At 35.4% G+C, this 13095-nt stretch overlaps 1 protein-coding gene across 2 annotated transcripts in view; it reads right to left on the bottom strand.

The window, feature by feature from the left end:
- Positions 1-580: 580 nt before the first annotated feature.
- The window catches only part of CDC73 (cell division cycle 73), a 111262-nt gene continuing 98747 nt past the window's right edge, over positions 581-13095 (bottom strand). Inside the window, exons 14-17 of one of the 2 annotated variants that reach the window (XM_061453059.1) lie at positions 8790-8951; positions 6704-6804; positions 3158-3299; positions 581-2089 (exon numbers count right to left, since the gene is read on the bottom strand). In XM_061453059.1, coding sequence (XP_061309043.1) covers positions 2053-2089; positions 3158-3299; positions 6704-6804; positions 8790-8951 — 442 coding nt within the window. In that variant the 3' untranslated portion in view covers positions 581-2052. The remainder of the gene's footprint in view (positions 2090-3157; positions 3300-6703; positions 6805-8789; positions 8952-13095) is intronic. The other variant, XM_061453060.1, reaches the window with a different exon arrangement.

Below are 13095 nucleotides of genomic sequence, written 5' to 3'. Positions count from 1 at the left end.
GCACGGGCCCTGAAGTGCTGAATAAGTCTGGGTAAAAAAAAAACAAAACAAACCCACAACAAACCCCAAACACATTTCTAATAGGAAATGCTTGAGAGTTAAAACCCCATACATGATATCCCGCTATTTAAAGCGGTAATGAACCCTAAATTGAACCACTTCATCATAGTTGTGATTGCTGTGCTGAAAACCATTACAGCTTTTCTAATTATAGCACAGGTTAAAACAAAGTACTGAATGTTTTAGTTCACTCACGTATGACATGGATACATTTAAAATGAGTTTAAGGACTGGAGAAAAAGTCATTTGGTACTGGCCAACTGCTCACACAAATAGGAGTCCTTCTAGCACTTCTGTACTGCCTGTTCTTCCCAGTCACTTCACAGAATCCATTTAAAAAGCCAGTGCCAACTTCTAATCTTGGAGTCACTGAAATTTTTTGTTTGGAGATTCAGGTTTTTTTTTACATTTCTATTAAGACCACTTAAAAACAGCAGTCTCGATACAGCAGGGATGGAAATACATAATTAAAAGTCAGACCTCACAGCCCTCAGATTTCAGAAACAGTTCTAAAAATCTCTTAGGGAGATGTGCCTTCTGATTTTATTAAAAATGAAGGTAACATCAAAAAGCAAAACTAAAGAAGAATAGGATAGAACATTTTACTTTTGTCAAACCTTAAACATAAAGTATATTAAGAAAACATGGTCTGGAACTTTAAGAACAGGAATATAAACATGTATTTTGTGTTGCAGGAAAAAATTCATGAGGGTGTTACAGTATTTGATCTTTCTCTACATCCACTGGTATGCCACATCAAAGTAACATTATTCAATAGATACAGAGATACCATAAATTCATACAAATACCAGGGTCTTCTGGCCTTATACTGCAGATCAAGCAAATTGTTCTTTGGTAACTGGAGTAGGTTCATTTTCCATTCCAATGCAGGACTGTTAGAAGGCCATATTAGCCACTCATCTCAGAAAACTACAACTCCTGTAAACATAGCCTGGGCTACTTTTGTCGCAAGAAGATAGTATTAGAGGTGGTATTAAGAGATATAAATGCAAAGAAGTTAAAATTATTCATTCCTTGTGGTGGCTGTTTCAGGAGAAAAAAAAAAATCCAAACTCTCTCCTTCTCTATTCACTGTTTAATCTAGGTAACACTTAGACTCATATGTAAAGGCATTTTGATAGATGGGAATGTACACATGCACACTTCCAGTTTAAATAAAGAGACCTGTGTGGAGAATGGCAATTTAAAATTAACATGACTTGAAGGTATTCCTATAATGAAGCTTAAAGATTTAGTAAACAGGGACATTACAAACCCAAAAAAGTCTTTCTATATTTTTCATCTTCCCTTTTTCAACAAAGACTGACAGAATATACATATACAGGTTGACATGTTGATTTATCCAAAACAATTTTCACTTTGCTCAATTCTTAAGTCCTATTGACTAAAATGTAATATAATTCACAACAAAAATCTTTCAGTAAGTGAAACAATATGCAAAGAAAACCAAAACTAAGCTCAGAAGCTAAGTGGTTTAGAAAGCCTGGTAACATTTATGTGTGCGTAAGTGTGCCTGATTTGTTTTATACATTATATATATAGACACACACACACATATATATACACACACGTGTGCACACGCGCACACGCACACACACATTTTTAACCTGCAGTGAAGATTGATCTATTTTCTAATAAGGAACAAAACACATCATTTAAAAATGTGGCTAATTTAACAAAACGGAGAAGAAACTGCTGCTATCAAAATATACAATTTGGATTGCAGACTAGAGGCTAACAACATTAAAAAAATAGTTTTAAGCAAAACCCCTTTGCTTCTGAAGAACAACAGGTATCAACCTGCCATAGCATGAAGCATCCAAACAAGATTTTATAAAAAGTTTAAACTGTGACCCTTCCTTGTCTGTAAAGTTCTTGACATATCATATAGTGCGAGCTCTGGTCTCCAAACTGGAGCCCCTTTCATTTTTCTCAATCCATACTTCAGGAAATAAATGGCAGCTGGAGGATTCAGAATCTCAAGTGAGATTTGTGCTTTACCATATACCTGAAAAAAATCAACAGAAAACAACATTACTATTCTTTCAGTATTTACAGAAATTTTACTCCAAGGAACAATATGCCCAGACTTTATTAAAACAAAACTCTTAAGAGAATTGGCAAGTGGCCAAAGAGATACAACGTGTAATTTATATGCCATATAGGTCTGTATTAAACACAATATTTGGCCCACTGAAAGTCAGCTAAAATGTTTGTTTTGAAGAAAATGCGTGTTTACCAAGGCATCACATGACTTCTAGTATTGGAAGACTGTTGTTAACTGTAGTTCATTCTGGCATTCAGAAATACGGTTTAGATGAGACTTAAATAAGAAGCCATAGAATGTTTGATGGTTGGAATTATTTTGACGATTCCTATAGGATTTTCCTTTTTGAAGTTCACTCAATCATTCCAGCAGTTTGCTGTGCAATCAGCATGAAAAGATTAAACATTCATGAAATGCAGCGGCTTCTCCTTTCCCTCAATATTTCTTCAACTGCTTCACGATAAGAAAGTTTTCTTCTCTATAACATGAAAAGGTATTGCGATGAACTTCCTATTCTGAGAGGGTTCTGAACCACAAAGAAGTAGAGTCAGAAACAATGCTGCTTTTCACAGACTTGCTGGTGCCACTCCATCCCTTGCTTCTCACGAAAGGCAGGGGTAAGTACTTGGAAGACTGTCATCTAGTAAGATGTAAAGAGGATGGAGGAGAGCTTTTAAGCTCAGAACTGCAGTCCAAGAGGAGGGCTGGGGGAGCTCTACATCAACTAGCTTGTTCTCTAGTCCTTTCCTTCTGTTTAAAGGGACATGGGGAATCACGGTACTAATCACTGATTAAAAGTAACTCCCCTTCCTTAAAATCCATGCATATTACACTTTGGAGATTTTTACTTACTGCTCGTAATAAAGTATAGTGGTGTATATTTAACTGTATCGTCAAGGAAAATTTAAACAAGCAGTATTTTCAAGCTAAAACATTGTTTGATGTTCAAGTTGTACACAATTCCCTTGCTGCCATAGCTTTTCATTCTCAACGAACATGAGTATACAGGATTTTGAACAGGAAACATACCTGTCCAAAGTTTCCCAGAAGCGTAGAAATACTGGCCTATCCAAGTGTCTTTTGTGGTAGCTTAGTTCTAACACTGTTACATCCCATTTCTGTACATTTGGATCCAGACGTACTTCGTCATATTTGAGATGAAAAGCTTTAACTATAGAAAACAGGAAAACATTTAGTAAACAAACATGATGACTCTGCAGTGTTTCATTATTAATCAAAAATGATTCCAACCACATTGCTCTTTTTTCAGAGGAGAGCCGGAGAAGAAACTTAATGAGCCCATCATCTCCCAAGAAAGTTGACTAGTTAATAAAGGGAACTGAGCTAAATATACTGGTCAGTGCCCAATATCAGGCTCTCCTGATATTACAGGTTTAAGTTAAAGGGCAGCCCCTATTTTTAGACGCGTAGATTCCAGAAGAACAGCAAAATCTCATTGCCAATTCAAGCACATCTTCCTTGGGAAACAAAGATGATCCTTCTGAAAAACTTTAATGTGTCCAAGAGTTAAGAAAAAGAAAAAACAAAAGGCATTTCTGAGATCAGTAAGGAGGAAGCATGGCTATTTCACAAAAGCCTGTTTAGAAGACTGTTAGCAGAATGCCAGTATAATTCCCAAATACTACATGAAACACTGTGAGAAATTTTATAGCTGCCACTTTCCCCTGATCTATTGATTACTCAGGTTAAAAATGGTAAAACATTAACAGTTATTTTGCTCTTGGGAAGTACTGTCACATGTGAATTATGTAAAGCCCAAGCATTAACACAGTGAGTATTAAAATCTTCTTGCAATTCCTCTTCATTTCCTTAGCCAAATAATAGTTTTGACATAATCCAGTGCAAAGTATTTAAGTCTTGTACAGCTCCTATCTGGTAACCCATTAGATGCATTTTCTATTTTGGTTATTACTGGAGAAGTAAAGCAGAAGCATAGAACCAAGCCAGTGGAAACTAGCTATTTTTAAAGCCATGGTCAGACATTTTTCTTGTACTACACTCTATTTTTAGTTTCGCAAAATGCACCTTCAATTTTAGCCAAATAGCTGAAATAAATAATAATTAAACAAACAAACAAAACCCCCCAAACCCCACAAAAACCTTAGTTCCTTTTTCCAGATACAGGTAGATATGCAATGATATACCTACAAGCTTTCTAGAATGGTATCTGAAATCAGCTTGCTGTTTTTTTCCTATTAACTCAAGAAGTGATCATCTGTCTTGTGCCACTACCACATAAATTTCCAAGTTTTGTGAACAAAACCTATGCATACGTATCATTTACCTTTGCTAAATGATGCTGCATGTTTTAAAATAACTCTGGAGAAAGGAAGATATACTGGGGCTATGCATTTACCGAAAACTTAATCGACACCTGACAGAGTCTCTGCATTAAGGTTAAATGGTACACAGCAGAAGACAATCCAATTCTGCATCTGAAATAAATCAGTATTAAAGTGCACTAACTTTATTATTATATATATTTATTATTATTATTAGTGCACTAAGTTCTCTAGGAGCAAGACCTTTAGAATGGTATCCAAAATTAAATATATGTTCTTGTTGTAAAGCTTTAATAATTTTAATTTCTGATTAAAGGGACATCACTTAAAATTTTATCTCAAACACTGACTTGTAAACGCAAAAATAAGCTTGCTTGCAATGTGAACATTAAACACTTAGACCATGTGTAAAGAAAACTAAGGAGAAAAATTTTAAAGACTCAACTAACAAAATGCTAAGTGGCATATCAACTGAACAAATAAAACCACTTTGGCAGGCTCTGGTCCAATACAAATTGAGGAATTGCTTATGGTAAGCTACCTGCTTGCTTTCCAAAACAACAGCAATAAGCTATTTGTTAATATTTTATTAATATTTGTTAATCACTACAGACTCAGTGACTTAAATGAAGAAATGTAAACTGCTGATCTCAGAAACACCCATTTATGAAGACTACCGAAGACTATAAATATGGGTAAAGTGATAGCTTCAAGAAGAGGTAAACATGCACAACCAGACTGACGTTGCCTGTGCTCTCTCTTTACACTGTTTTATTTTGAGGAGTGAGCGAAGTCATTAGGAAAAGTCCCACAGATACTCTTATCAGCAAAGTACCTCACAAATACCTCACTGTGAAACAACAGAATACACTTCTTAAATTAAAAAGGTCCATTTCAAAGCATCTTCATGAGCTAAATAAGAAATGATACTCTTCTTTCACTTAAAAAATGTAAGAATTTGCACACCTTCAGTCTGAACTACGCAGGCTCTGATTTTCATCTTATGGCATAGTGAAGACTTAGAAAAATGTCAAAGCATGTCATAATAATTCCTGTGGCCCTCTATACATATATATACATATACAGAAAGTTAGAACTAATAGGTACTAGCATGCAAATAACTACCAAGACCTGAAAGAGTTTATAGCATTTTTCTTGGCTTGGTTTTCACAATTACCATTTTCTCTATCTCTTGATTTTGAAGTGTTATTTTCTTCTTTCATTAATCTCTTCTGTTAAACTGTCTCTGGTGGTATACTTTTACTTAACATTCACTTTCAGGCTCTTTCACACTCTCCCTGCTCATTCTCATTACCCCCCTAAGCAACTCATTCTATTTCCTTGTTCATAGATACATCCTTCGCCTTCCATCCAACACTTTTTTTTTCCTCCTTACCAAACTACCATTCTCTTTTGAGCTTCTACTTCACATACCAAGTAGGTGCACAACATAAAACTTGATGAAACTAATTTCCTCATCACTGACTAGAAGATGAGAGACTGAAATAAGGTGTTTTTTGGGTTTGGGGTGGTTGCTTTTTTATTTTATTTTCTGTGTATGCATTAATTTGCTTGGGTTTTGTTTGGTTTATTGGGGATTTTTTGTTTTAGCTCAGAAAACAGCAGACACTATAAAAAGGTCTATTTTTTAAGGCAGCTTCACAATGAAGCAACAGAACAGAAGCTGACAGTTTCTTTAGATGTTATTGCACACCTTGCAGTCAGAAGAGTGAACTGAGTGAGTAAAGTGCAGCGTATCTCAAGGTATATTGTGTGTAATTGTGATAACTCAAAAAAACCCTGTTCAGATCTACAGTGGTAACATCCAGCTCACAATTTAAAAGTATTTGTATCTTATTAAACTTTCACATTTTTGTCAGACACCATATCATATTTGTAAAGCCTTTTGAGTGAGATACTAGGTGATTAATCCTCTGTTCGAATTTGCAATGAAATCTGAGAACAGCCTGTAAACCTGTTACCTATGAGGTGTTATACATTGTATTTTCACAGTTTTATAGAATCTTAGAAAGCTATTTCTGAACCTCTTGTAGAGATGACAGCTTTGAGAAGATTTCTGTGAGCTTCCACAAGTCAGAATAATAGAATTGCTGAGGGCACATCTGCCACTGGTGCAGAGACCTAAGCCCCATCTTCTCAACCAGCAGGCTCTTTGACGAGATGTTGCCATAAGCATAAACACCCCACAGAAAAACCCAAATTGAGTAACAAACCCCAAAACACTTAAAACCAGAACAAAATTCCCCCTTACTTTTTGCAAAGATATCAACAGGTGATCCGTCAGGCAAGAGCCAAGGCCAGCCTTTGAACTGCCAAGCAGGACCCTGTACAAACACTGCCACCACACGATCCCTATGAACACACAAAGAGATGGACGTGCTGATGGCCTTCAACATTTAAATTACACACTCTCTTAACCAGACAATATATTATAGCACAATTTCTTATTTTAGTAACAGCAGTATAGCACATATAACCACCATACCTCCAGCACAGCTGTTAAGAAAAGAAAGATTAATGTGACTTTTCTAGACTTACAGCTCCATCCCTTCGCAGAATGCAGCTCAGTTTCTCATGATGCATTTATAAGAGGTCAAATCATGTTTATTCCTGGTCATTACAACCTGGGTCTTAAAACGTGCTCCAACATTTTTGAGGTAATCTTCTATGAACAAGAGTGTAAACTGAGATGTGTCAATTTAAAAGCCTTTATTCTGAATAATGTGAACTACTTCTCAAAAAATTTATTAGAAGAGACAACTGCTAAATTTCTGCAAAGAGCATCATTTATTGTAAGAGTATGTAACTGTTACCTGCTGTCTGAGAAAATAAATCTCTGAAGATGAAGCTTTTATATTAAAAAAAAATAAAAAAAACCCCACCTTTAAGAAAAAATGATCTCCCATATAGGAACTGTCTTTTTCTTGAACATTTACATAATCCAACCATGGTCCCTAGCTACTAAAATAAATGGTTACCTCCCTAATCTCCAAATTTAATTCATCATAAAATCTACCAAATCTCAAAGGGAAAAGAACGATGAAGGTGGAGTTTAGGGGTTTTTTGTTTGGTTTGGGGATTATTTTTTAAGACAGACTAAAGGTTTGCCATTTAAAATGATGCTGCAGGCTTTGCAATGGCTAACAGAAAAAAAAAACCTATCCCAAAAAACCTCCAAACAGCACAGCAGCAACATGGTAATTTCTAGATATTTATACCTAATTCTCCCTTGGATAAAATCAAGCTGAAAACCCACACCACTTCATCTCTTTGGTCAGAAGCACTTTAGGAACCATTAAAGACAGTTCTTAAACTGTTTAATGATCAAACCTTTAAGTGCTGTCTGCCCTTTAGAATTCCAAAACCATGGATTTCTGATAAGTTCAAGTTCTCAATACACAGAACAATTAATTTAGGAACGGGACCTTTTCAAAGTATTCCTCGTTATTCAAACCTAATTTGGAAGTTACAAACCCCCCCAAAATGTCAAAGTGCATGACCAAAATCTTCACACTTGGCAGGAAGAAATAAAAATGTTACCTCATTCATTACATTAAACAACAAAAGTCTTTTCTCCAGAATTTTCCTGCTCAACGGGAAAAATATTTTTATAGCATTGAAGAATTGGCTACAGACAAAACAATCTGCTTCCGGCTTTTTCTTAAAAAAGCTACCTATGATTCCCTTTCCCCAACTAGGGCTCTCCCTTCAGAAGGAGATTCCACCATTGAATCCAATTCAATAAATCTGATTCAATGCTGAAATCAAAGTTCAGCTTTTACTGTCTGATGCATTTTCTTTCTTGAACTACTAAAGAAGTTAAAATGTCAGATGCTGAAAGCCTGCAAACATATCTTCCCAATAGAGTCTTATCCAGAAAGCAGACAAGAAAAGGAGGACTTTTCCTCTCAGTTCACATTTCAGCAACTTGCATACTACAGTATCACAAACTAGAATATAAATATTTTGGGTGACACGGTTTAGCGTGAAGTGTCCTTGCCCATGGCAGGGGGGGTGGAACTAGATGATCTTATGGTCCTTTCCAACCCTAACCATTCTATGATTCTATTCCTGTTTGAATTTCTGGCACATTTCCAGCAAACCTAATAAGATTAGTTGTGCTAGTCATACTGTTAAAATACGAAATGTTGCAATTTCTTAAGACATTTAAGTTTAGTTTCATATTATTTTAACCTGAAGAAAAGACTCACATACGGTTAAGAGACAGATGCACTGTTATATCCATATAGTCACTTTTTAGTAAATTTAGTAGCATTTTATTGGTCCCCCTGAATTCTCCTGTTTAAGAAATTTTGTAAAAGGGAAATTTATTTTACCAATCTTGCGGCATAAGTTTCAGAGGTTGGTCTACTACTCGATAAGGTACAGTAACGCTGACTGTAGTTCCCCCAGGCTGTATCTGGTCCTTCCTTCTCTGTATTAGAGTTTCATTCTCTCGCTGACAGCCTTGTTTTTTCTTTTCATCTGATGGTACAAACCTTGGGGAATAAAGAAACAGTCAGTAGACAAAAGCAATTTATTTGATGTAATCAGCAGGAAAAGCAACACGTTTATCAAACTTTGCATTATTGCCAAAGGTCACTAAAGCAATCTCATTTTCACTATGCCAAGCCTCCATCATTGCACATTCAGAAGAACAAACACAATAATATTTCATATGCCAAGATTATAAAATCAGTCATACTAAAAGGTCTTCTGCTCCTCAAAACTATGTCTGACCTGTTCTTATGCATTTGGGGTACTCTCTGCAGGCCTTACCCAATAAATTTGCAAATAATCAGCCAGAACACAATCTCCTAAATGGCCATAACTCATTCTCTTTAGTGATCAAGGGTAACATAGGAAAGCTTTGGCACTAAGAAACAATTGATTCTAGGAGCAAACTTTGGAGTTCTTGCTCTTGTAACCACCAGAATTATGTTCTCTCAAGAAAGACAGGGTTTTCTGACAAAAAGATTTTTCAGTGAGGTTTTATTTTTTTGGATGATGGTGATTTTACATTATCAATCACTCATTTGTTTACCAAGATGCATGATACTACAATGCTGGATTTATTATTTTTTTCTAAATAGCTTCTCTGGTAGTTAAGTGCTCAAAAAATAAGGATAACATAATCCTCATGTCTTATGGCATCTCAGCATGACAAAAAGAAATGCTTAAAATGGAACCCCCCAAAATGAATTATGGATCTTTTCTCTTTCAGCACCAAACTTAAAAAAACCAAATGCAATTCCATTTCAAGAGTCACTTTTTTTATTGCAATAGTAAAATAAAATACACAGAACAGTTCTCAAAATTGGCATCATAAATGTGAGAGTAGTGTAAACCTTTTTACTGATGAATCTCTGTGGATTTTATCAAAAGTAAAGATAACAAAATCATGCATTTTATAGAACTAAAATTATGTCACAGATAAGAAGGTAAAGTGATGTGACCAGTATCACCTACTAGATTAGCAGAGAAGCAGGATTCAGACCCATGTTCTCCTAATACTCTATTCAGAACCGCCCAGCTGCACTACTGTTTGCCACTGACATTTAATTTCCAAAACTGCTGATACAAATAAACACTACATTTGACTTAACTGCAAAAGTCACCAGTATTACTGCTACATTTTAAAAGCACAATACTCTACATAACTGGTAAGATTTCTCTTCATTATAGTACAGATGCTGCTTCTTAAAAGTTTACTACATTTTTCAGTTAAGTTGTTTGCACCATTTCTATTTGTTCTCTTCACCTATTTCTATAACCTATTTTAATACTAAAAACCAATTTGAATGTGCTTGAACAGGCAGACCACACTTCCTATCACTGGAAAAATAGATGAAAGGAATGAAAAATGAAGTATGAAAAAAACCCATGCATTATTCAGAGAACTTGAACATAGTTGTTTTTGCCAGCATTTCTGGAGGAAAACCCCAAGCAAACATGTTTTAAGGCAGCACTTGGAAACTGTTGATAAATTTTCAAGCAAAACTATTTTCCTTTCCTAATGAATATAAACAAATGAAGCCCCCTTATAGTCTTCATGATTTAACAGTCTTTCAAAAACAGAAAGTCACAACCAATTTGAGGCCCGAGTCCAAATGCGTACAGCTGCACTGGAAAATTTAAACAAAACAAAACCAACAAACAACCTGCAAATGACTATAAACTGCACATTAAAGTTGGCTAGCACTGTAAATACAGAAAAAGCATTACAAATGCTAGAGGATAACCTATCACTTAAATTATGCTTATCTGTATCGTACATGTGTAACACCACCATTCTACAGAAAATACAGACAAAAAGGCTTGTACAGGATACACTGGGGAAAGTACACTTTGGTCACCTAGAATACTATTTATGAAAATGTAAAAAAAATACTTTTAAAAGCTAAGTCACTTCACCAGTACTTGAAGTAATCAGAAAACAGCTTTACTTTGGTAGAAGCTACCAAACACAGCCTCAGAATTAAGTATTTCTAGTCAAGTTGCCAATTTAAAAACTCAAAAGTGAGGTGCAGCTTTAATCATGAACATGCATAATGGCCTGCCCTGCCAGCATGCTGCAGGCTTTGCTTTGCCAATAACAACTGATATGAAACTGTATTTTGTAACTTAAAATAAGGATTTGCTTGGAGGTCTTGAGCTTTTAAGAAAACCATTCATAAGTGTCTCCTCAGCAATCACAACTAGGGAATTTGGGCTGGAAAACGAATTTTATTCTTTTTCGTAACTTTAAAAGTTACAAACACCCTAACTTTCTCCTAACCACCTTTTACCCAAATGGCAAGGTCTATATGAAAAGCCAACATCACCTAAAATGGCGGAGAGCTAAAGAAGAATCGTTCTTTTATTACCTGTCCCATGCACTAAATGAGAACAAACTCTTACAGAATATGTAAATAAAAACCAAACAGCCATACATACATTACTGTGATAACTGAATATTCATCTGAATGAACAACAGCCTAAAAGGTCACATTTTAAATTTAATTTGTAAATGTGATGAAGCAAACACATTTTAAATGGAAACAGGAAACCTAGCCATGCCTGCCATGTTAGACAAGAAGCAATGTTGCTATTCTACAGAGCCTAACAATTTCACCACTCTACGTGAGACCCCTCAAATTTGGCTGAAACAGGCTTTCTCAGTTCTACTTCTACCTTTAAATATTTCTATGTTTATGAATTCATTTCAACAGTAGCTGATTCAGAGTTTCTCTCCATTTCAGCTAGAAAGTGTGTTACAGCGATTAAGGCACCATTCAGTTGTCTAGCAGGTACATAGCAGAGGCACAACAGTTTCAGTTTTACCTACTGTAAATGGTTCTGAGCACATTTCTTAAGGACAGAACATGAAATGTCTTATCTGAATTTTCTGAAGAAAAAAAAAAAATCAATAAGCAGATTCACATGGAACAGTAGAGAAGATGACTGTCATAACAAAGGCATTGAAAGAAATGCTTACAAATAGGCAAACACACAGACTACACAAATAAATGACAGTTTAAAGAAGTTTATAAACTATATGCTTGCATTTCTGGGAACCATGGATTCAGTAAGCATAATAAAAGCCATGTGCTCAGAAACTGAGAATCAATAAAATTATTGTATGATTACAAATATAATCATGGCTTGCTCCATCACTACCTAAACATAGAAGTCAAGCTTAAAAAAAAGTCTGAGTATTAAAGAAAAAAACAAAAACCTCATCTTCTCTTGGGAATTCTCTGCCACAATGCTATATGGATGGCTTAACTACACAATTGTACTTGACACCTTTTTAAATCACCCAAATCACTAGAAATGTGTTCTGAAACCCAGCTGTGTGGGAGCTTATTTTTTTAATGACTTCTCATATTACTATTTCCAGTAAAAAAAATTAATTTTTATACCCCAACTAGGAAACTAATAGCACTCAATTCTCTTGCTGTTAATTGACAAAATCATTATCCACATAAAACCCGGTGCACTCTCACTTTATAAAGACAGCAGGTCCCTTTCCTAAGGTAATAGGCAAGTGATTGACTAAAATCAAATTATGGGAGATAACTAGTAAGATACTAAGCACTGAACTGTGCGAGTTACTCATGCCTAGGCTCTAAATGCACACCAGTTGCTAGCAATAACTTTGACACATTTTTACTGAAGTCAGGTCAGCACTTTCTAGCCCCTAACTCAGGCATAGTGAAAAAAGCAGGAAAAGAGAATAAGGCAACTCCAACGCTGGAAAGTAACAGAGATCACTGTAATATCCGTAGGATTGTGTTTAGAACTAGGACTTATTTTTACAACCCTCTCAATATTTTTGTTACATTACAGTACCAAAGGCTTCATACACCTGTTCTTGCAAGAGAACAAAGCTTCTTTCTATAATACAGCATCCCTGAATCTATCAGATAGTTTGCTCATTATCAAAGCGGCGTAAATCTCAGTCAGTTGCCTGCCCACATACGGTGAAGCACATCATGACTGAAAACATCATCATAATAAAAATACATAATCATCTAATCATTTAATCTGCCTAATTCCTGTCTCACTTTTGTTCCATGGAAAGGAGAAGTCTTGCCTGATAAGCCTAACGTATATGCTCAAATACTTCATCTGGAAAGCCAAATTTTACACAGTAATTAT

Source organism: Pezoporus flaviventris, unplaced genomic scaffold (genome assembly GCF_033815535.1).
Source record: "Pezoporus flaviventris isolate CSIRO_AGI_PZ_B2104156 unplaced genomic scaffold, CSIRO_AGI_Pfla_v1 ptg000013l, whole genome shotgun sequence".
Classification (NCBI taxonomy): domain Eukaryota; kingdom Metazoa; phylum Chordata; class Aves; order Psittaciformes; family Psittacidae; genus Pezoporus; species Pezoporus flaviventris.
This window is presented reverse-complemented; position numbering and strand designations above follow the sequence as displayed.